At 41.5% G+C, this 25655-nt stretch overlaps 2 protein-coding genes across 2 annotated transcripts; one reads left to right on the forward strand and one right to left on the reverse strand.

Moving 5' to 3' along the window:
• Positions 1–7322: 7322 nt before the first annotated feature.
• On the forward strand, positions 7323–11608 carry ZIP4 (Clathrin adaptor complexes medium subunit family protein). Its single transcript, XM_087319369.1, has 8 exons — positions 7323–7441; positions 8581–8680; positions 9416–9526; positions 9690–9779; positions 9947–10194; positions 10283–10492; positions 10591–10801; positions 11218–11608. The coding sequence occupies exons 1-8, from the start codon at positions 7407–7409 to the stop codon at positions 11461–11463; spliced, it is 1251 nt and encodes a 416-aa protein (XP_087175495.1). The 5' UTR covers positions 7323–7406; the 3' UTR covers positions 11464–11608.
• Positions 11609–20452: 8844 nt separating this feature from the next.
• On the reverse strand, positions 20453–22737 carry LOC147868453 (uncharacterized). The gene has a single exon (XM_087319379.1). The coding sequence runs from the start codon at positions 22628–22630 to the stop codon at positions 20684–20686; it is 1947 nt and encodes a 648-aa protein (XP_087175505.1). The 5' UTR covers positions 22631–22737; the 3' UTR covers positions 20453–20683.
• Positions 22738–25655: the final 2918 nt, after the last annotated feature.

The following is a 25655-nucleotide window of genomic DNA, read 5'->3' on the forward strand; positions in this document are numbered from 1 at the left end:
TTCCGCATTGACGACCTCGCTTTCAACATCTGGTATCAGAGCCTGCACAGTAGTCGGTCCTTCAATCCGCTGTCGGCCGTCGTCTCAGCATTCGGTTTCCTGCGTCATTCGAAGAAGAGAGAAGAAGAAGAAAAACAGGTTTGCATCTCATCGCGTTAGATCCTCTTGCTTGGAGTAAGCCTTCAGGTTGTACTCTGTTCCTTGTGATCGTAACCGCTCGAGGTGAAATCCCCTTGTGCAACATTGACGCGATCGTGCTCCACTCGGTTAAACAGCATCCGAAGAGGTAATCAAACGCCGCTCGTTGTAACCACTCGGTGCAGATCGGTCTTAAGACAACAGCCCCAAATTCGTGCTTCATCTGGCTGATCGACATTCGGGAGGATCAGTTGGATCCGTCTCTCTCGTCACTGCAGCCACCCGAAGCAGAATCGGTCCAAATAATCGGTTTCAATAATCGGTATTCGGCATATATATCCGAAGCGAACCGGGCTCACTCCGACTCGGCAACATTCGGGAAGACCAGTCGGTTCTGTCCCTCAAGCTACCGGAGTCAATTCGAGCAAGTTCCGAAGCCGAACCGACTCGGGTTCAAATCTGACTAGAACGATATCGGGTGAGCCAACCGGCTGCACTCCAACAAGGTTCGTAGTCAACTCCGAACCGAGCTTCGTCAACCGAAACCGAATTTGATGGCATCAACATCCGGCTCGTCAGAAATGAGTCTACGAAAGTTCGATGGATCGAACTTCAACTTCTGGAAAGAGCAAATGCAGGACTATCTCATAGTCAAGGGACAAATCGATCCCATCGAAAATGAAGAACCTCCAGAAGGATACAAACCAGTTGAGTGGCAGAAGCTGGACAGAATCGTCCGTGCCACGATTCGGATGCACCTATCGGAATCGGTATATTTTACGGTGCAATCGTGTACGACAGCATTCGAACTGTGGAAAACACTGTCGGACACTTACGAAAAGAAGGTCGCCGCAACGAAGATGTTTCTGATCCGGCGCCTCTACAACTTGCGGATGAAAGAATCCGATTCGGTTCAAGCACACCTCAATGAGTACGAAAGCATAAGCTCCCAAATCTCGTCACAGGGGACGGCAATTGAGGATGAACTCAGAGCAATGATACTCATGAGCAGCCTTCCCTCATCATGGGAAACTTTCGTCACAACCGTGTGCAACGCGTCAACCACGGCTGTTAAATACTCCGAAGTCACGAGCGCAATCCTGACCGAAGCAGCTCGGAGAAAGTCTTTCGCCAAAGACTCAACAGACGACGCTTATGTAGTACAAGGTTTGACAGACCGATCGAACATACGAGGAAGAGATTCCTCACGACCGCCGAACAATCAGCGAAGACGGAGCCAGTCACGGGATAACCGAATCTGCAATTATTGCAAGAAACCCGGACACATCAAAGCCGACTGCCGCGCACTCAAGAACAAGAACAACAAGAAGAGTGGCCGGCATGAGGAGATCAATTACGTCAGCTTCTCAGCTGATGTACTACCTGACGACCCGAATATACTATCAATAGAAAATCCAGTCGGATCAGAAGTTCTACTCACGACTGAAGAATCGAGCACATGGCTCTTGGATTCGGGCGCGTCATTTCACGTGACTCCTCATCGATCCCAATTTCGGCAATATACGATCCGTCACTCCGACTCAGTTCGAGTCGGCAACTCACAACACTGTGACATCGTCGGAATCGGCACAGTAGAGCTCAACCTTGCAGGGGGCTCTACACTTGTACTCCACAATGTCCGACATGTACCCGAGCTCACAAGGCCATTGATCTCAGTCGGACAACTAGATGAAGACGGCATTCGTGCCGGTTTTTCTTCGGGAGGGTGGACACTCCACAGGGGGAACCTCCTGCTTGCTAGAGGACCCAAGATACACTCACTGTATCCGTTACATGTTACGCTCAGAGAGGGTAACCTGTTTTTGGTGGATATTCCTGTGTCATCACTATGGCACAGAAGATTAGGACACCTCAGCAAGGCCGGCATCACGCACCTATCTAGAGCCGGATACATCCCTAAACTCTCCTTCTCCGACCATCAATTTTGCGAGCATTGCCAGTATGGCAAACAAGCAGCCACATCACACCCGACATCAGCACCAAGAGAATCGAGACCTCTCGATTTGGTCCACTCGGACGTCTGTGGCCCAATGCCGCATCAGTCTCTCGGTGGTGCCTCTTACTTCGTCACTTTTATTGACGATTCGACTCGAAAGGTGTGGGCTTATCTAATTCGCACCAAAGATCGGGTCTTCTCGATCTTCACCGATTGGCTCGCTATGGTAGAAAATCAAACCGACCGAAAGCTGAAATGCCTTCGGACCGACAATGGGGGAGAGTTCAAATCAGAAGAATTCGTCAAATTCTGCCGACAACGCGGCATCCGACGTGAATTTACGGCACCACACAGTCCGGAGCAAAACGGGATTGCAGAACGAATGAATCGGACAATCCAAGAAAGGATAGTTTCCATGCTCCAACACTCCGGACTGTCGGATGGCTTCTGGGCAGAGGCTCTACTCACGGCAGTACACATAATCAATATGTCGCCAAGTAGACCTCTAGGACTTCAAATTCCTCAGGAACTATGGAACGGCAGTAAGCCGAATTACGACAAGCTGAGGATCTTCGGATGCGAGGCGTACGCCCTTATTCCGAAAGATGATCGCCGAAAACTTGCACCTCGGTCCAGGAAATGCATTTTCCTTGGATATGGATCCGACGGCGAAATGGGATACCGACTCTGGGACCCCGAACGCAGACAAATCGTTCGAAGTTCGGACGTTGTGTTCAACGAGTCGGCTATGAATCCATCAGTCGAAAAACCGATCGAAGTCCGAAGGGTAACATTTTCCGATGTGCCGACCCTTCAAGAAGGCCCCGCTCTCAACACACGGTCAGCTTCACGGGTAGCTGAACCTTACACTACCGACTCGGACAACTCCGACTCGGCACAGCAGAACAATCCGCTTTCGGACCATCCGACCACGATACCCGATGCGACCAGTCCAATCATGCCTCGACGATCCGAGAGACTGTCGCAACCTCCGGAGAGGTATTCTCCTGGAATTTTCTTCACCGACGCCGGCGAACCGACGTCTTACGAAGACGCATCGACATCTGTCGATTCAGCCACCTGGCATCTGGCGATGGAGTCGGAAATGCACTCCATTCGGGCAAACAAGACTTGGGATCTGGTTGAATTACCCAGGAACCGACGTGCTCTTCCTTGCAAGTGGGTTTATCGACTAAAAGAGACGTCTGATTCGACCACCCCAAAGTACAAGGCCAGATTAGTTGCGAAGGGCTTCCGACAAGAATATGGTGTCGACTTCGACGAGATTTTTTCACCAGTGGTGAAAATGACAACCCTTCGTTTCCTACTCGGCGTAGTGGCAGCCGACAACTTGGAGCTGATTCAGCTAGATGTCAAAACAGCATTCCTCCATGGTGATCTTGACGAGGAAATTTATATGGAGCAGCCAAAAGGCTTCGTGGCCACCGGCCAAGAACATCTAGTCTGCCGACTCAGGAAGAGTCTATACGGCCTCAAACAGGCACCGCGACAATGGTACAAGAAGTTCGACGACTTCATCCAATCGATCGGCTTCTCCAAAAGCGATGAGGACCATTGTCTCTTCACCAATACAGCTCAAGATGGATCACCCATCTTCCTCATCATTTACGTGGACGACATGCTAATTTCTGGACGCCACGCGGGCGAACTTGCCGATCTCGTTCGGCAACTGCGGTTGAAGTTTGCCATGAAGGACCTCGGTCCGGCACGACACATCCTTGGCATGAAGATTAGTCGGCATCGCGATAAACGACATCTTTTTCTGTCTCAGACCGACTATATCCGACGTGTCTTAGAACGCTTCAACATGCAATCAGCCAAATCTGCTTCAACCCCGCTCCCTATGAATCTTCGGCTCTCTCAGCGAGACTGCCCGACATCCGGTCCGGAGGGGGAAGATATGAAGTCGGTACCGTATGCACCGGCAGTCGGCTCCCTTATGTACCTGATGGTCGCGACACGGCCTGATATTTCTCACGCCGTAGGAGTCGTCAGCAGATTTATGCACAATCCTGGCCGATCGCATTGGAACGCAGTCAAGCATGTGTTCAGATATCTGGCTGGCACAAAAGACCACGGCATTCTTTTCGGTCCGAACCGAACCTCAGGCGTAGTCGGTTACACCGACTCGGATTTCGCCGGCTGTATAGACAGTCGGAAATCAACAACCGGATACTGCTTCAAATTCGGCAATGGAGCAATCTCGTGGAAGTCGAAACTTCAGGAGTGCACAGCGACCTCAACGACCGAAGCAGAATATGTAGCTGCGTCCGACGCAGCAAAAGAAGCTTTGTGGCTCGGTCGGCTGGCGCACACGTTTCGACAAGTCGAACATGACTCGGCTCCAGTTGTCTACAGCGACAGTCAAGGTGCTGTTGCCTTGTCGAAAAATCCGGTTCACCACAACGCCTCCAAGCATATCGACGTTCGATATCACTTCGTTCGGGACTGCGTCATTTCAGGGAAAATCGGTCTAGAGAAAATATCCACAACCGACAATGTCGCAGATGGAATGACCAAATGTCTTTCGGCAGACCGCTTTCGGTCTCTTCGGCATCAGATGGGCGTAACGACAAACCAGTCCGGTTAGAGCCGGACACAGAGCAGGATGGTTCCCGACAACCGACGTCAGTTCCTTAATGATCGACTTCAACTGTTCCGACCCGACCAGTTCGGTCTTCTGCCTTCGGACCCTGCCGACTTGAACAAAGCTGATATGTCCGAGAACCTAAGTCTATACCTGTAATCTTAGATAACCCATGTATACGCCCATTACGGGGGAGTGTCGAATACATGTGTATAATGGACGTATTCACACTATTCCGTTTTGGCCATTTATGAAATTATCATAAAGGGTAGTTGCCCTAAGTCGGTCACTATATATAGTGACCTTGTAACCTCTTTGTGAGGTTGGATGTTGTATTATTTGCTTTATGGAATAAAGACTCTTTTGTGCCTCTCTCTCTCTCTCTCTGTGCAACGACCTACCTTCTGTCATACGCAGGTACTCAGAACAGAACTGAATGCTCCTTGATCTTCCGCATTGACGACCTCGCTTTCAACACTAATGGTAGTGACCACCATGCACTGGATGACATAGTTGCAAAGTTGCCCATGACATTATTGCCATATAATTAGAAGGAAAAAGAAATACTCTTCCTGACTAAGAAGGATTATGAAAGAATACATGCACACTAAGTGACCTCACTAACAATAAAGCATGCAAATTTCTATGAAAAAAGTAGAAAGAATAGTGAAAAACTATGTTTTATCCCATAAAACTTTTTGTATGCATGATAGTTGCTATAATAGAACAAGAAGAATTTTGTTAAGATTGATTAGGAAAGGAATAAAATAATTAACAATTCGAGAATAAGGGGTGGAGTCTCCACCAAAAAGATACCCCAAAACTAAGGCCATCATACTAAGTCTTCTACACCAACGTGTGAACAATCAAACTTATATTTTTCCCAAACAAGCATAAGAAAAGGGTGAAAATGCATCTTGCAAAGTTGCGGGTAAGAGTGGGATAAAGATCGTGTATCGACATAAATAGATAAATAAATAAACAATTTCCTTTTTCCAAACTGGCCCTTTGAAAATCTCAAATGTGGCGAGGTAGCCAACTCTACTAATATACTTGATCAAATATACATTCCTCATCATTAATAAAATACATTTTATTTCTCTAATGTGCCTCAATACACTCTTAATGTGATCTAGGTACTCTCTCACAAGCTGTTTCCATGAATTCATTAAATGGTTTAACTGTATAATTATGTTGTATTGTGGGTTATTCATCTTGGACATGAAATTTGATGCTACACAAGTATTTTGTTGAGTGCCATGCCCTTGATCGAGGTTATACAATGGCTAACATAATCAACAAAGTACATGTTGGTTTGGATTCAGACTTAAATTGAGGAGGAAGGGAGTTGGGCTTTGTAGATATATGCATATATGATACTAATACCTAAAGCAAGTGATTAATAAAAGTTTGGCTCTCCACTTATCAAATCCATTACCAACAATACGATACATCCTTGAACAAGGAAACAATTATGAAAAGTTATAACAGAATTAATATTGAAAAATATACGGTTAAAACTTCTCCTATGTCTTATCTCTTCTACTTTTTGTAGCTTTTCCTCGTCATTGGCATTATTCACCGTGTGATTTTTTGCTTCCACTCAATTCAATTATTGAAGTCATGGTGATCTCTCTATGTTGTCAATGAAATGTTTTTGAAAACACCAAGGGTCGTGTGGAGCCACGATGGCCTCCACCTCCCAATGGGATGGGGTAACAAAAGAATGATGGTAATAATAACGTAACTTCAAGATGAATGATACCTTCATAATCCTTGTATCCATTATTATGAGTAATTTATTGGACTAATAAGCCACGCCAACAATGACAAGATAAGTGCAACATTAAACAACACATTTGGTTTCTATTTACTAAGTGCATACTACTTTAGTAGGCAACTTACGAATAATAGTAACTATGGGATACTTATTGGTTATTCTAGTTACCCCTGAACAACACCTCATAACTATATAGTAGGTCTTTCATTTTGATCTAATAGGCAACAATATCAATCATCTACACCCTGCATCCTCGTTGAGAACCAACTTTCTAGGACAACACATTCCATTTGATGATGTGTCAACCCACTCATGACATATTGTTTTTTATGGGTCGCCCACTTGTCCTTGCAACATTGAACGATCATTCCAGTGGGGTAACCATGAAGAAATTCATAAGACATAAGCAACCCAATTCCGAATTGGCATTGTGACGGAACCACAATATTCCACAATGTGGGAAGAGGCTACAAATGTGGATTTGGGAAAGAGTTACACGACGACTTTAGATGTTATGTGTGCATTCTTCGGGGACAAGTAAATGAAAGGGCAATTGTTCTTGATGACTTCCTTTGGGATGGGTGCAACCGTGTCCCATGGACCACGTTTGGGTGTGAGACCACCCGATTTCGAAGTAACATTTTCATTAGACCACAATAATCTAGAGAGAATCAAGAGAAGCCAGGAATGTAGAATTGGCGAAGAGGTAGAGGAGAGTTTGGATGATTTTACGGACATGTAAATTGCGGTCGACGGTTCTTGATGGGTGCATGCGACCACATTCCGTCCGGACGCCCCAACACCCAAAAACATATGTATGTACATACATACCTCTCTCTATGTACGTTTTTATCTATCTATTATTAAGAAGAAGAAAAACACAGTAAGATTCTCCGATTTGCAGAGATCTGTCTGCTACCAAAATGTTGCATTGCATCTTCCTCCTCTCAGACACCGGGTAATTGTTCTTGGCTCAGAGAGAGAGAGAGAGAGATGGTTTTATTTATTTATTGATGCATTCAAATTGTGCTCACAAGACATCGAAATTCATGACTGATCTATGCAGGGGAGTAATGTTAAAAACTAGTAGACTCATCTGGTTGAAGGTGGCTCGATCTTAAAAGATAAAGATATAGATAGACACACAAATAGTTTTAGTTAATGACTTCGGACGCCAAATCTGAATCTTTGGTTCTATTAGTATCCTTTGGTTACCAAATAGGAGCTATGCAATCAAAGAATGTGCACGTAATCGTATTTTATGTTATGGTTATGGAATCATTGTAAAAGAAGTCCAATAATGAACGTTTTCTCTTCCATGAGAGAGTATAAAAAAATAGAGAAAAGTAAAATGGAAATAAATGAAGCTCATCAAGAAAATGAAAAATGAAACACAAAAATCTAAAAAAAATTCAAAAATGAAATATGAAATATGAAAACTACGGGATGGTAGGGGTGCTTGGAGTGGTAGGCTTGTGAGTCTAGAATCCATGGATGATGTCTTGACTGCATCAATAGTAGATGTGTTGCCCACGTACCACTTGCTCTTTCTTTTTTCACCTTGTTGATCCTTGAGCTTTTTTGAGAGTTATCACTTCCACTATCCCAAAAATAGTGCCTTGGACTACAAGGATTTACACTTTTCTGATTACTAGGAGTTCTCTAAGATTATTGGATTGGGTAATCAGTACTTGGAAGTGCACTCTAATGTTATCGCATGCTGGACCTCTCAATGTGAAGTGGTGTTGATCTTTACTCTCACAACTTCAGTGATCTTTCCTCCCCAAACGTTAAGTTTTTTCAAAGGTTAAGTCATGGCAAAGTGCAGTACGTTTTCGATGCCTAAGTCATGGTGACAATCGCAGATAAGAGTGACCTGTAATCTTGCCTTAAATAATATGGTAATGAAAGATTGTGCTTGGGATGATCCTGATGCTTCTTTATAAGTTCCCCAAGATGATGGTTTGATGTATGTGTGTATATTGTATGTATATATGTGAGATGGACAGAGAGAAAGAGAGTGAAATCAAAGATGGGTTTCATTAATGCATCAAATTTGTCATTGCAAAAGCTTGAATATCAAGAGTGGTCTTGCAGGGAAGTAATGTTGGAAAAACAATGGATGGGGCAACCAGTGGATCGATCCATATGTAGTTGGTTCTGGATGCAGGGTAATACTCCCTCAGGACGCCAAAAGGTTTGGGGTCATTGTTTTCCCAAACATGTCAAATTTAAATAAGTGAAGTGGAAGCCTTGAAGGCTTTTCTATTGTAAGTTGACATGAAACATGTTACAGAAAAGTTAAGAACATTTTGAAAGCTTTGACTAGGAAAGGAATGGAACATTTTGAGGAGGATTTTTTAGGAAGAAATTTCAAATTTCAAATGCTATTGTCAGATAAAAATTTGTGAAGTAAAGCAATATGGAGTATAAATTATCACAAAAGATGTACTATAAATCATAGGTGTTAGAAATCACTCAAAAAATTGAGAATGTCTTTTTAGGAAAGAAATTGAAAAGTTTCAAATGCAATTGTCCGATTAAAATTTGAGAAGTATAGGTCGGAATATGCAAATTGGAACTGTTTGAGATTCCAGATTCCTAAAGGAAAAAGATAGAAATAGGAAAATAGAGTTTCAGACATATGAAACATATTAGAAGGGCTCAAACAGGTTTTTGGTTTATTGATGTGCATGGATAGTCAATCTGATGATTTATTCTTAGTTGATTTCGACTCAATGTAAACCTTTCATGTCTTTTCTGAAGATTTTTTGCATCTAGACAAATGTTAGTCCACTATGACAAAGGTGAAAGGACACCTATGAAGGAGATGGTAGTGCTTGAACTATACATTATTGCATATGTATGTGATACATGATATAACTGTGTTGCATAGTATTATAACGTTTGTATTGGCCAAAATTCATTGCAGATTCCATCAGTAATTGCATCACCAACCTACTATTTGCTGCATATTGTGCAAGAGGGTATTACCTTTTTAGCTTGTACCAAGACTGAAATGTCACCTCTTCTTGGCATTGAGGTATTTAATCTATATATTTTCTTAAAATACTACTGTGCCTTGTTTTGTGCTCAATTGTCACATCTATGATACAAACAATTTACAGATCCTTTAGGGATAGGTACTTACTGAATGAACATGTGCTCATTTGACTGATCATTAATATGCTGTCATCATTCTCCAGTTTCTTTGTCGGGTTGCTGAAGCTCTTACAGAATATCTTGGAGCTCTAACTGAGGATCTCATCAAGGATAACTTTGTTATTGTCTATGAGGTGGGAGTCTTCTTATATACAGTTAATACTAAAAGACCACATTGCTTGATGCATGCTGAAATATCGATAGCTGTGGATGGATAATTGTGTCTCCTATAGATTTTGAAGATAAGAATTTGCATTCATCTCTGTTTTGCTCCCTATGAAGGTCCAATGTTGCTTGGCAGCTTCTTGATGAAATGATGGACAATGGGTTTCCTCTCACAACAGAAATAAACGTGCTGAAAGACATGATTGCACCCCCGAATCTTGTAAGTAGAATGTTAAGTGTAGTTACAGGAGGGTCGTCAAGCATGAACACATCATTGCCTTTAACCACAGCCTCAAACTGGCCTTGGCGAGGAAGCAACATTAAATATTCAAACAATGAGATTTATTTTGATCTTGTGGAAGAGATGGATGCCATAATCAATAGGTAAGCACACCATTTATTTAGGAAAATGTAAGATATAACATTTAGCTTCTGGTGTGTTTTCATTGAGACATAATCATGGATGGTGTAGGGATGGATTCCTGGTGAAGTATGAAGTATATGGAGAAATACGCGTGAATGCTCGACTTTCAGGTGTACCAGATTTGACGCTAATTTTTGCCAATCCATCAATTATGAATGATGTTAATTTCCATCCATGTGTTCAATATGAACCTTGGGATACTCATAAGATACTATCTTTTGTCCCACCTGATGGTCAGTTTAAACTCATGAGCTATAGGTAGATTTCACTACATCATTCTTGTTTCACCTAAATCTTTTACGTTGAATATGTTTGCCTCTGATTTCAACTTTTGGCGTTATGGTCATAAAATGCAGAATAAAGAATTTGAAGAATACTCCTGTATATGTGAAGCCTCAATTTAGCTCAAGTGACGGAACATGTAGGGTGAATGTTGTCGTAGGTTTACGGAATGATCCAGGAAAACCCATAGACTGCATGACAGTGGAGTTTCCTTTGCCGCCTTCAGTGACAACATGGGATCTTACAGCGAATCATGGCACTGTTTATAATCTGTCTAACTCTAAGGTAAGAAGAATCAGTTTTGGATATGGTTTTTTTCACTCTTTAGTCAAGGCATATGGGTATAATGTGGTGAAGGCATTTCAATTACAATCGAGTTAAGGCTTTAATATATTAATTTGGAGAAACACCAATACATACCCCTAGGTTCTTGTATATTTACCAGAATAATCCTCTGTTTCGAAACACTTACAAAATTACCTTTTGAGTTTTTTTAAGAATTTCAAATTTAATTTGGCCTAAGTAATTTTGATGGCTAATTTTGTTATCTTTCAAAAACTACGGCATATCATGAAAAAAATGCAAAACATTAGGAGTGTATTGGTGTTCTTTCCTACTTGTGTCCCTTAGATATCTCAAGTTATCCACATTTTCAGCTTTTTAACCATATATTTTTACTTGGTTTTTTGTTCCCTATACAGATAGTTTCATGGACAATAGGGAAGATTCCTAAAGATAAATCCCCATGCCTCTCCGGGACTATGCAGCTTGAAAAGGGTTTGGAACATTTACAAGAATTCCCGACTTTACTTGTAGCATTTAAAATCATGGGCGTTGCCATGTCGGGGTTGAAGATCGACAAGACCGAGGTTCGGAATGTATCATACAATCCTTATAAAGGTTTTCGTGCCGTAAGTCGAGCAGCTAGCTACGAAATTAGAACCTAGTTGAACTTGATCTTCATAAGCTTTACACTTGGACATTCACATATATTTCTTCTTTGAATTCTCGGTTTTGACATTGTTGGGTCATTTTATCTATTGAATTGAGGCTATTGATGAATTCCTGAAATCTCTTTTGGGTTTGAACACTTTGGAGTTTGTTTTTCTGTTTTAATTCATTCAATTTTTGTTGGTTTTCAGACATATTCTTTTATGTGTAGACCTTGTCATGTGGCTAGATACTTACAGATAGAACCACTCCTCCTTGAGTATACTTACCTTCTTAAGCTTCATATTCATTATTACCATCATTCTTTGTAAGTATAAAATCTTCGATTGTATCGTCAGTTTTTGGAATAGGAAATATGAAAGACAATAATATGGCCTACAGGGTGACGTCTTAACGTATATGCTAAGTCTTTAGCCTTATCCAGATTTAAGATATCCAGAATATCTATGAGCTAACTTACTACTGAAGTTTCTTTTTCATTCTAGAGTTTTTCTTTTAAATGATTCATATATAGATGGGCCTTTTGCAACATGTTCTACTGCCATATATGCTTTTTATTTAGTGCCATCATTTGATTTTGACCTCTACTCATAGTTAACCTACTACATGTCTAAAAGGTTTTCTATGTTCTCTCAGTAACTTTTCTATCTTTGATGCTAGCTGTATTGTCCATCTCATTGATCAATTATCCACCTTGTATCCATACACAACGTTAAATAGCAACATTTTGATGCATGATTATGTATCTCGGCAATGATTCCTTTCGTTGAATAGAGTTGCATACGATATTTTTTTTTTGTATTTGCTAATTCAATTTTAGGATTATATATGTTTTTAGTTTTCTCCATCGATATTTGGAGTCCGATGTGATAATAGAGATCAACAAATTGGAAGCAAGAGGAGGGAAAGTTAGGATAGAGACAAAGTCATGGACCAACAATGGTGTGGAAACTAGTGTCAATGGGACAAGTTTGCACATTGGATGGTAGCTAGAAGAAATCAATATGAAATTAGACACATATGTATATATGTCTATCTATAGACCCCTAGGTTTGAGAAATGTGCAATAGCCAACAAGTTTTAATTATGCTATTTCGATCAACGGGAAACAACCCTCAAAGGAGTCGAGGTAATATTCGATGCTGAAAATAAAGCGAACTCATCATCACTTGTTATGGGTAAATGATTCTTTTTTCCAAAAACGTTAACCATTCTTGATTCTTGAATATTTTTGTTATGGTTTGTAAAGGAGGGGGGGAGCTATTTAATAATTACCATGTGTTGGGAGTTTACTCGAGACGATTGGAAGATTCCCTTGTGCCAGAGGATTGAGGTGACATGCTTTGGCTTGGTGTGTCACTCGAGGGTCCCACGATCTTCTAGATATTTGCTTCAACATTTCACATGTGGGTATACACTACCGCTCCATCTTTTTCGTCCGTCGCTATGTGCACTCAATGATCAATGCAATGTTGTGGTGTTCGTCCTTGTCTTGACTTCACCTATTCACTCATGAAGACTCGAATGCTCCGGTTAACCTACTTTCCTTGGGTTATACTTTTGAGTGTCATGAGAAGCTCTTTACATTGGCCTTCTCAACATTGAGCCCACTTCTTTTTCTCATAAAAATAAGAAGAGGAAAGCAAAAAGCAAAAACCTATGAGTAGGATGGATACCTTTATGGGTTATAGCCTACATATAATAGTTAAACCCTAATTCAAGCTATGAGAAAGGAACATGTAAGTCATGATTTTGTAGTACTCGAGAATTACAGGGTTGCTTTTGTAAAGTTTTTCTTATGGTTAAAGAGATTTTAAGGAATTTGAGGTGGGTGGCCCCATTCATTCTTCTCATCTGTCTATACCTCTTTATGAAGAATTTAGTAGTTTGGTCAGTGTGATCAGTTAGATCTGATTAGTCTTATATAAGTATGTCTATAATAAGTACTCGAGAATTATAGGGTTGCTTTTGTAGAGTTTTTCTTCCATTATATGGTTAAAGAGAGTTTAAAGGAATTTGAGGTGGGTGGCCCCATTCATTCTTCTCATCCATCTATCTCTTTAGTACGAAGAATTTAGTAGTTTGGGCAGTGTTATCAGTTAGATCTATTTAGGCATACATATATAAGTATATCATAAGCATATGTATATTTTGGGCTTTGTGATTAGCTAAATCTGATTAGTCTTCTGTGAGGATATATATATATTTAGCATATTTTGGGCAGCGTGATTAACAGAGCTCATTAGTGTCTCTGTCAGCCAGATCGGGGCGTGGTGTGATGAGCAGAATCAAACGGGATAATCAGCTCATCGACTGTGTTTGTGTAAGTGCATTTAACATTGGGGGTACTGTGATTCATAAGCAGTTTGGCTCAGGATAATTAAGCAAAATAGGGTCTAGGGTGCAGGAGGCTAATTTAATTAGCAAAAAAAAAAGGGGCAGGCGCAAGAAGGTAAAGATAAATATAGCAACCTCTTAACCTGAAAATCGGGTTAAGCATAAGGAGGGGTAATTGGCAGTCTCTGGGTGGTGGTTCACACTGTAAAGGAGTGGATGGTGGTGATTAACAAAGGTTACTGGGTTTTATGCAGAGTGAGGAGGCCTGGGGGTGATTAGCAAAATTGTGGGGGAGGGGGGGGGGGGGGGGGGGCTTTGCAATCAAACGAGGGGTGATTAGCAAAATTGGGGGGTGATTAGCAAATTGGAAGGGGGGGGTAATTCAGTGAAAGGAGTGGGGCCAAAATGGCAGGGGCAGGGTCTGTGGGGATGCTGTTCGTGGTGCTGGTCATCATAATAGTGCTGGGTTTGTTGGCGGGGCTGGTGGCGAGGGTGTGCGGGGGCCGGCATTTCGCAGGTCTTGGGGAGTACGATTTCGAGGGCTGGGTGGAGCACAAGTGCGCGAGTTGCATTGACGGATCGTTGCCGCCCCCGCCCCCGCCTCCTCCGGCACCGGCACCGGCACCGACAGCACCGAAGCCCACGGCTGGGGCTGGAGCCGAGGCCGAGGCCGCCAATGTGAAACCGCCACAGGCCGACGGGAGGAAGGAAGAGAAGGAGGCGCCTCCGCCTCCGCCTCCACCGCCACTCACCACCATTACCTCATGAATCAACACCCAACAACAACAACATTCAGTCAGGATTCATAAACTCAAAAATTCATGTAAGGACCCCCCATCATTATCATCATCATCATCATCATCATCATCATCATCATTTACTGCTGTACGGTGCACTTTTGAACCATACTCCCAATATTCCATCATTCACTTGCTTCTCTTAAATTGCACTTTCCTTTCCCCCAACTTTAAATTATCACACATTACATATTCCTACTTTTTGCTTCTTCTTCTTCTTCTTCTTCTTCTTTTTGGGTTGTAATTAGGCTTGAATGTAAATTTACTCCATCGTCTTTTCTTTTCAGTAAATGCGTTTTACTATTCCAGCTACTTCATATACATTATACATTTGTTGATGATCCATATCTTTATCTCTGGTTTTTGTTGTGTGTGTGTGTGTTTGTGTGTGTGTGGCCCACATTAGGGTTTCTTTTCTTTTCTTTTGAGCTCTCATGTTGGTGCAACATCATTGGCAATGCATTTTTCCGTAGTACCCTTCCAACTTCGAAAGCCCAGCAACTCATAGTGTCCATAGCTCCTAAATATCAATCAATCAGAGTCTTAGTGACGTGATAGTTTGGTTCACAAGAAAAACACCCCACACTCAAAGTCCCGGCCTTCTACCTTGCCTTAATCTCTGGTCCACACGGTTTGTTAAACCCCTTCGGAAAGAGTTCTATACACCTCCTCAATTGTAACTCACTCTTGAAATGACCTCCCACAGCAATGTGTCATGTTATCCTAGCATTCCACACTAGAATGGTTCTCGTTTTTATAAGCATTGAAAAAGGAAACACGGATTCATACATTGCCCTTTGAATATTTAAAATATATACCAATATAGGTATGTGTGGAGGGGAGGATCTCAATCGAGGTGTCAACTAGTCTTATTCATAGTAATATTATGTCAATGTCGTTTTTCATATTATTATGGGTCTTATGCAGATGAAAAACTCAAATTCCTTGACTTTGATAATGTGCCATGTCAATTGATAGCTAGTTTATTACATTGTAAGGTTCATGTCATAAAATAGCTTTAATTTTGCTAGCAATTTCTTTGTCTAGAACTACGTTTATAAATGGATGCACCAAGTTGCAGTCTTTCGACAATTCGTAACAAGATACATTTGTGTGAAACACATTTGTAAATCGGTGCATAATTATGGTTGAAATAAGAATAACTTTTCATCATTATCATTTCCTAGAAAGATCGCCCTTCAAAACGAGAAGGGTGCCCTTCAAATAGAGGGATTGGATATTGGATAATTGAATGCCTCTAAAATTCATGTTCTAGAGATCGGGAGAAAGTAAATATCATTTTCAGAGGATGGGGATTTACACTATACATCATGTACATCGATGCAATTTCACCAAATAAAGTGAGCATCCATGTGAAAAGGTCACATGTGGGCTTACACATTTCATTCCGAAAAGCCATTTTACTATTGTGATGTCCATGACTCCATTTTATAATCTTTATTTCACTTGAAAAGACGTTGTTTGTCATACTTTCATCTGTGGCATAGCAATTGATTACTTTTTTCACATGCCTCAAAGTGGAACATTGTGACCCAAGTTTCACTCGGAGTTCTATCAATATATTGTATGGTAACATGCAAAGAGAGAAACTTAGGTATGAGCATTTATTTACATCCATGAGATATGAGTTGAAATCATGTTGTATCCCTTTCCTTATGGATATCAATGGCAAATTTGAGGACAATTGGTAGTCCAAATGTACCAATGTGAACCAATGTGTACATGCACGTGCCCACACCATAACTCAAGCTTGTCTATATGTAGCATTGTGGTCAATTGATGATAGTCCACATATCACACTTGGTCACAAATTAAAACATAAATAGAAGATATATATTTGATAATTGTGGGAGGGAAATGGATTGTGTTCTCCTTGTGCGCATCGGAATAAAGAATTTGCTTGCGTGGTAGCCATTGTGTGGATAAGGCCATCATAAGTTATAACTTATAACCATGTCGCCATATCTTGATATGTATATACTTCTCAAAAAATGTGCTAAAGGCCTAAAAAGTAAATCAATTTTACAAAATAAGGTATAAAGGTTGCAAAGAAACTACAAAAGCTAAAAAGGATCAATTGAGGAGTCTAACCAAATAAGCTCTCTCCATCCACAATTGATAAGTTTCTTATTTTTCCACTTAACTATGTATCATTTTATCATTTGAATAAAACACATTTGTAGAAAAATTCCAACTATAGGACACTTTGCAAAATGTTTATGCAAGACCAATTTTACGTGTCAAAACATAATCAAGAGGCTTAGAATCTAAGCACTAGATATTCATAGGACTCTACTCCGTTGGATCTGAGCCTTAATCTTGGTATCCTTAAATATGTAAGTAATATGGTTCATTGTTAGAAGAAACAAGTAGGAACAAGGCATTCTATGTTAAACCACAATGAAGAGAACAACTTCATACAGTCATTTAATTAATCTTATAAGCAAATGTGTCCATACGATCATATTACTATATATAGGTAAAACTTAAGCCTTATAACCAAATTAAAAGCAATTGATCTATTTTTAGGCTTATCGTCAAGCATTAAAGGAGATTACTTTCAAAGAGAACATTTGCAAAAAAATCCATTACTACACATCAACCCCCAAATGCGTATTGCAACATAAGAGTGTTAGCAGTATCAACTTTACGAAATATGTCGAACGTTGCATTGTGGAAAGAATTTGAATAAGGCTTTCTAATTCGTTGAATTTTTAGGTCTTTTATGTTTACGCATATCCCAACTACAATCATTACTAGATTGCTTGGTGTCAACATCCGTTATAGTTATAATGAATATGATGACCAAGGTAGAGTATTATCCCAATCTCCACACAAATGCTTTGAATGACATCTTTCACTTTAAAGCATTCGGAACCATGTTGACTACGAAAATAAGAAAACATTATGCAACGATGCTTTGCATTGCCTAGGTAGAGAGTGAAGACATAATAAAGCAAACATACATTGACAAGGTGTGGATATTAACCGGGCCAAAACAATGGATATAGTGTAACCTTCAAAAAGAGGGAGGCATATTACTTCATAAAATAGCTTTATTCCTAGTTTTAAGGCTTTTTATATGAATCTCCTACTATGCTTTGGAAGTCTATATACTCCTCCTCAAAGAGGAGATGTTAAATATCATAACACTTTTCCTATAATCCAAATAAAAATACTTCTAAGGTACGAATTGATCGGTACCCAACACTGATCTGGCTATTCAATGAAGTTGCGAATAAATGGTTGTTGAAATGCATTGAATTGTAATAGCATACAATGACTAAAATATTTGATGGAGTCCAGCATGATTTCGTTTAGAGAATGACATGTTAGAGACACTACCCCTTATATGTCTTTTGGTTTGATTAAAACATGACATTTAACTATTAGATGTAACCAATGGATTATGGAATGAATGGTATTTGCCAACATGTAAAGGAAGTAGCATGTACTCATTAAAGAAAATAATTTTCGAGTTGAACCCAACATGGTTTTCATATCATGAACAATATTCGTTGGATAAAGAAGGAATCATCCGCGAATGCCATACAATAAATAGCTTGTTGACAATTGTAGGCTATATGTTCCTTCACATCACAAACTAGTGTGTGTGTGTGTGTATACATATATAAATCAATATGTTTGACCATGCTATCAAAGCATACAAAAAATTACATTTTAAAAACATCGTGATTAAAGGTGAGAACCCCATTTTAATGTTTTTCTTGTGTGAAGTCTTACCATATGCAAGTGACATAAACAAATGTTGTGATTAAAGATGAGAAACGCATTCTATGCACTCTACAATTGAGTGACTGACTTATAGAATAATTGATAATTCTCAAACTAGCAAGACATATCTTATCTTAATGGCGTAGGATGGAATTGAATTATCATTACAATGAGACAAAAGCATCCAACAGTATAAATCCAAACATTGTTGACATGCCAACCAAACCACAAATGAATCAAAGATGTAAAAGGAAAAATGGGACCAAAACCTAGCTTAACCAAAACTTGGAACTCGAGCATCATACAAGAGGGTAGGAAAATGGTGTCCAATCTAGTCAAAGAAAGTAAAAGGTACAAACACTTGGCACAAATTGGGATTATGCACCGACATGGGACAATCGCAAGCCAAACATCTACAATAACCCAATAAAAGGGGAAGGGAGCACAATCATATCCGTTAGAAAAGCCGAAACATAAATCAATTGTGCTACATGCTACTCAAACAGGAAAATCCAATTGATATGGTCTTCAGTTCTACTTAAAGTAGGAACCCATTAAAAAGAAAAGATGATATTTCATCATTGCTAGACAAATATCTTGTGCACAAAGCCGTTAAAATGAAGAGAAGTTAAACTCTCATTAACCAAACCCAATTTGCTAAACTAGCAAAGTGGAATTAGATGAATCTATAAACAATACTCTTGATTGCCGCCATGTAGAAGAAAAACATATCATCACAAACATCCACCTCTAAGAAACAACTTATCACCCGATGAATCTAGAAATGCCATGACGCATTAGATACTTCTATTCACTAACCTTGGTGCCCTTAGAATCCCCCATTCCGTGGACACTTTTTTCCGGTATCTGGACATTAGTCTACACGAAATAACAATTGTGTTTATCTCCGACAAAGACTTGTAGCTCAAAAAAGAACAATCTATGTCAATGGCTAATAAAAGTATGTCAAGGCCTTCAATTGATGTAACTTCTCTCCAATATGTTGGTAATTAGAGAGGGCACTTTACATCTCTATTGACTTGTACAAAAAGTCATTGATTTATGTTGACAAGGGAGAACATCTTGAACTATGACCAGACCAAGATAGGTAATTTGATTAAATTGAATTTTCGGGGTTAGGGGAGGGGGGGATCTCCTTACCATCATAATGAATGAATCCACACTTATGCAAACACATACACACACCCTCTATCCTTCCTCCATTTGAATTCCTTCTATTTTTATTTGTATGTACCCAATTTTTGTCCTTTTAATTTATGCTGCTTTTAAATTTATCGATAATAGGACTATAATACTTGTTGCATTTAAATGATATAGGCTTGTTAATTGACACTTTAAAACTTGGGAGGCATCATTTGTTTTCTTGTGAAATACTTTCCCAAGAAGCATTAGACATAATTATAAGTCAATTGGGTTATGAGTGAATACTTGACTGAAACCCTCTTCGTGCAACAATATGTACATATGTTGAGTTACACAAAATGCCATGCATTGTCCCTAGTAGAGGTCCGAGGAAGTAGTATGTAATACATGTATTATCAATTATACGAATATTAAAATGTTTTGGAAAATATGGTGAATACCCCAAAGACATGTGGTATTGTCAATTATACTTTTAAGTTTTACCTACATTGAATTTGCGGAAAACATCATACATACCCCTGGACCTTGGGCCCTAATATATGAGGATGAGCTTCAATTATACGATCATACAAACTAATAGCTTTATAATGCAGCATAGAAATTGACCCACTTACATTATGTGGCAATTAACGGACACTCATAGAAGATATTTTGACATCCACATGATGCAAAAACTTAGAGACAGGCATCGACGATAAGTTAACATATTATTAGCTCACTTAGGTGCATTCATTCGTGGTAAAGCGAAAACTATGTTGAACATCGAAGTCATAATCATAGGTTTCCTGAATACAAGAGACGAGAGCCATCGAGCATCGGCACGAAAGCACGGGGGTAAAGACGAGTAGGGTGTGGTGTGCGACGAGGGGTCGAGCAACCAACGCGATGGACAGGCAATGACGAGGAGGGGGGGGGGGGGGGGGGGGGGGGGTAATAAACCCACCGAAGAAGGAGAAGTGTGAGTGACGGTTGAGGGGGTACGTAGGTTAGATGGGGTGGAGGGTTACGTTTACCCACGAGAAGAGGGTAAAATCAATATTGATCGATTGTTATGTTATATACGTATGTATATATATATGTTACGGGCGGGAAGGTGTGAAAGGCCACAGGAGAGGACAAGAAAGGCCAATGTGTTAGAGAGTTGTGTGTTGTTATGAATTCCTTAGAGGCCCAACAAGTAGCGGCAAAGTCTCATGAGGCGCCACCTCTTGGGGCACGGCCTTGACGATTCCGACGCCGCAGCTGCCGCCGCCGCCGCCGCCGCCTTGTAGGCGAACCTCATGGGCGGGGGCCTCCGCCGCCGCCGATACTCATGCTCGCCGCCTTCATCCGCCCCCCTGTTGTTGTAACCCATCGGCGACGCCGGCGCCGGCGACGAGATGAGGCAGTCTGGGCACAGCCGCTTCGTCGCCGCCCGCGACAGCTCGTCGTGCACCCACAGCCGCTGCCCGCATCCCGCACATTGCGCCGTCGACGACGACGGCGCCGCCGCCCTCCTCGGCGTCGTGCCACACGCTTCCGCCGTCTGATGATGCTCCTCGCTCTTGTTCCTCGCCAAGCCGGAGATGCGTGACCACCACTTGCCACCGCCGCCGCGCCGCCGCCTCATCGCCGTTTGCTCTGCGCCGGCGCCGGCGCCGCCGGTGGCGTAGTAGCTGTTGTTGTTCATGTTCCCGCCGCCCATCGCATTCCCTTTACTCTCGCTGACATAGCCCAGAGGCCCCGAGAACGCCTCCAATTCCATCATCCGCTCGCTCGTGGCGGTCGTCCCGAACCCGCTCTCGTTCGCGCCAGGGCCGCCGCCGCCCCCTCCTGGCCGCCGGAGGCCTCCGCAGCCCCCCCATTCGCAGGCGGCGCACGAGTATCCGGCCGTCGCCATATGGCTCAGCTCCTCGTCCATGAACGCGCCCGCCGCAATGGCCTGGCATAGGAGCATGTACCGCCCCTGCCACGTCCAAGGGTTGTGCTGGTGATGGTGGTGCTGGTGCTGGTGCTGGTGCTGGTGCTGGTGCTGGTGCTGGTGCTGGTGGCCGAATCTGAGATGCCCGCTGCCTGAGGAAGGGTCAGTGCCGCCCATCGGGAAATTGTTGTCTGGGTATCGGCAGAATTGAGCCTCCTCTGCTGCTGAGGAGTGATGGTGAAGGCGTCCATTGAATTGGCCATCGCCCTCAGCTTCGAATCTGTGTGCCGGTGCAGCTGCCGGTGGTGGGGGCTGATCTGGTTTCACCTTCTTCTCATACAGTTCTTGCTGCCAGCTATAATCCCGGACAACGGCGGAACGGCGGCCGAAGGAATGTGATCCGCCGCCGCCGCCGCCGCCGCCGCCGCCCCTCATACTGCCGCCGCCCACATTCTTTGCTGCAGAGCCATTGCTGTGGCTGCCCATCACGGGAGTGGTCGAAAAGCTCCCGCAATGCAAACACCGCACGTGTTGTAGCGGCTGCCTACTGTATTGGCCACAGCTGGTCTCAACAGAAGGCGAGGAATTAACCCTAATCCCATCCACAATGCGGGCCCCATCGGCAGAAACCCTAATTCCATCGTAATCGGGCTTGGCGTGGCTGGCACAGGAAGAGAACATGATGTGCTGCTGCATCTTGCTATTCCCCCACCGCCCGCGCTCGCGCATGGACAATGTCCGGGCGTCGGGGTTCGTGATGGAGCGGCCATCGTCGGCCGCCGCGACAACTGCAGAAGAAGCAGGGGGATTGGTGGCCATCCTCTGTTGCTGCTTCTTGATGGCCAGGAGAGCCCGATGCAGGGCGGCATTGGGATTGGTAGCATCATTGAAAGAGCGGGGCCGGGTGGACGGAGGAGGAGGAGGTGAAATGGGCGATGGCTTCGCGGCTGCGGAGGAAACTCGGCCAGGTTCCGGACGCTCCTTCGAGTCCTCCTCGAATTCTCGTGGCCGGCATCGCAAGGGACCCGAGTAATTGCTGGAATCGAAATTCCTGGTGCTACAAGAAGTAGTGGTGACAGTGGAAGAGGTGGATTGAGGAGGGTTGCTTCCTCTTCTCATATTAGCGGATATATTAGAAGCTATGGTTTTATGGATCCCTAATTCTGTGTACTCATGGTCATGAGGAGGAGGAGGAATCATCATCATCATTGATGATGATGATACAGCTAACAAGACTGTTTCTTCCGCCCTGTTTAGGCTCGGCTTCTTTCTCTTAGGGTTTCCTTAAACTGTATTGTATGGCATTCATGAGAGAGAGAGAGAGAGAGAGAGAGAATGGTATGGAGGTTGGATTTGAAGAGGACCGAATTTTCTCAAACAATTAGACAGAGCGCATGTGTGTCTGTCTAGACTCTATACACAGAATGGGTCCTTTTCTTCAACATATGTATGTATGGGACTGGAGAGGGGCAGGGTTTAGGGTTGGGGGGGTGTAATTAAATGACAGAGGGTCATTGTATTTGGCCTCAGATCAATTATTAATCGAGATCACAGCAAGATCTACAGAGAAAACAGAAGGGATACACAGAGAGAGAGAGAGAGAGAAACAGAGAGTTGTGAGTGAGAGTGAGAGTGATGAGAGAGATGCACACACTGAGACTGAGAGAGAAGATTTGGAAGATCACATACATACATACACAACACACTCTTTTATAAAAACCTTGTGTCTAATGGCATATCATATACATATATATGTATACATACATACATGATACATACATACATACACATAGACAGAAAAAGACAGTCCATGAATGAAGAAAGGAACAGAGACTCTTAGAGAGAGAGAGAGAGAGACAGGTCATCATTCTTGCTGCTTCTTCTCCTTCCTCCTCCTTTTGTGTCCACTGTCTACAGACCACCATTCACATTTCAAACCAAAAAAATCTTTCACCTTTTCTGTCTCATTCTCTCTCTGTTTTTTTTTTTTTTTTTTGGCCTTTTCAAACCTCCTCCTCTGTTCTTTGCCTCATTATTGCATGCCCACATTTCATTACTCTCCCCAACAATTCAGCTGCCCATCCACTTCCTTACCCATTAAATCCATCCACTCTCTCAACGCCCTTACCCTATCTGTGTGACTCTAGACCATCCCTTTGCATTATCCATGTTTATGTATACATATATGTATCTAATCCAATGTAATGTAATGTAGTGTATGTATGTATGTATGTATGTATGTATGTATGTATGTATGTATGTATGTATATATGTATGTATGTATGTGTGTGTGTATATATGTAACTATGTATGTATGTATGTATGTATGTAATGTATATATGTACGAGTCACTCCCATACTATCGAAGCTCCCACTTGGAATCCTCACGCTAGCGTCAGCCTACCTTGTTTATATATAATATTATGCACATAGGTAAGCTCGTAAGCGCTCACCCGCAACCTCAACGATGCCATCAACCTGCTTGTTATGTTTGTCCACATCTTCATGTGTTATAATGCACATAAATGCAACACTAGGATATATATTTGGTCATTTGCACTTTGAGCATTGAACCTTTGAGATGTATGATGGCACCATATCCCCCCGATAGCGTTGTGTAACCCTAGCACTTGAATGAAGGTCATAATGTTGTGGCATGGCGTGACATAGAAGTCATTGGTGGGAGTTATTTCTACCTCTAAGTTGACAAGGGATTTCATCGTAACCGAGCTTTTCAATGTCACATTGAACCTAATTGATGATATATGTAGCTTGAAATTCTACAAAATCTTAGAGGGTATATTGTTTTACTTTGGCTCATAGGCATTCACTATATGGTTGTTCTATAAAAAGACTGGTTTCACCGCAACAACAATACCCTTTGTTATTAAACACCTCCAACATGACAATAATGTTCACACATCATATTTGCTATGCCAAGAAACACTTATATTACCCAAGGAAATAAAGTGAACTAATTGTAGAATGTGGAAAACAATAGAGGTAACATGTGAGCAACCAACAACTTTAGGTTTGTGAAGACATTGGCTCTTGATAGGCGTGGAATGACTATAGATGGCTATACACTTTCCAACTATAGTGTTAGATGGAATTGACTCCTATCTATGTTACCTCTTTGTCATGTAATGCTACATGTCGACATGAACACATTGATTGCTTGGATCGTGTATTCATTGTTGATTGTGCCACATTAGAGTCTATTCGTATACCATGCCATTTCCATACCTCCTTATTCCTAGCATTGGAACGGTGCTAGAGGAGAGCTCAAGTAATGCAAGAAATGAATCTTCTTATATTTAAATAACCTTACCATAGTTGGCATACATAGGTCATTGTTATCAACAACACTAAAAATCTTATATTAGTATGAGAGATGATATGATTATATTACCTTTGATGTATGGAATGCACCTTTTTTCATTTAGATACAATGAACGCTCTCAAGTTTAGGTAATAAGCTATAGCAACAATGCCTTTGGATCAAGCAAACAATTAACATACTTCACATAATTCGAAATGTGCCAAGATAATTAAGAAACAAACAAGTTGAAAACATAAGAGCTAAAGAGAAAAGGGTTCAAAATTCATTATTACACACAATATAAAGGAACATCTAATGTGGATGAATGTGGAAGGAAACCCTTATGATATTTATGAAGTGCAACCAACTTTAGATGGACAAGCTATATATTAGGTAGACTACATGATCATCTTTCTTCATTGTCACCAACATCTAATCCGAAAGGAAAGATGAAAACTCAAAAGTGAATGGTTTAATAAGGCAAAGAGTTCTGAAAAGGTAGTAAATTAGAGATCTTGCGAAAACACAAAAGTATATGTGTTAAATCTCAAGAGGATCTCAAAGACAAAATGGATACCAAGCATCAATACAAATTTTACTGCAAAAAGGTGGGAAGTTCCAATCACAATTCAGTAAGTACTTTTCGATGATGAAATATGAACATGACAATGATCCTTATGTTGACTATTTAATAAGGTCATTGCAATACTATTAGCCTCTATAAATACAAAGCATGGACTATACATTAGTCAAAGGAGTAATATGTGCAGTAATGGCCTTCAGATTTAGCAAAATCAACGTCCTTGCTAAGCCCAATAAAACACCCGAGATTGGAATTTGGTATCATTCATGTAGCTTTATGTTTTAATGGCCTTTATTTAATTCCGTGATACATAGAGAGTTCACAAAAGA

The sequence above is a fragment of the Azolla caroliniana genome, unplaced genomic scaffold (assembly GCF_043228905.1).
Source record: "Azolla caroliniana isolate FFs.n. ecotype wild unplaced genomic scaffold, voAzoCaro1.0.p SCAF_1, whole genome shotgun sequence".
NCBI classification, from domain to species: Eukaryota; Viridiplantae; Streptophyta; class Polypodiopsida; order Salviniales; family Salviniaceae; genus Azolla; species Azolla caroliniana.

What these genes read in the sequence shown, in the direction of transcription:
- ZIP4 (XM_087319369.1), top strand. Translation starts at nt 7,407, where the DNA reads ATGTTGCATTGCATCTTCCTCCTCTCAGACACCGG. An exon ending in TTCCTCCTCTCAGACACCGG is followed by an intron (nt 7,442 to 8,580) that starts GTAATTGTTCTT and finishes GTGGTCTTGCAG; the next exon opens with GGAAGTAATGTTGGAAAAAC. An exon ending in ATGGATGCCATAATCAATAG is followed by an intron (nt 10,195 to 10,282) that starts GTAAGCACACCA and finishes TGGATGGTGTAG; the next exon opens with GGATGGATTCCTGGTGAAGT.
- LOC147868453 (XM_087319379.1), bottom strand. Translation starts at nt 22,630, where the DNA reads ATGATGATGATGATTCCTCCTCCTCCTCATGACCATGAGTACACAGAA.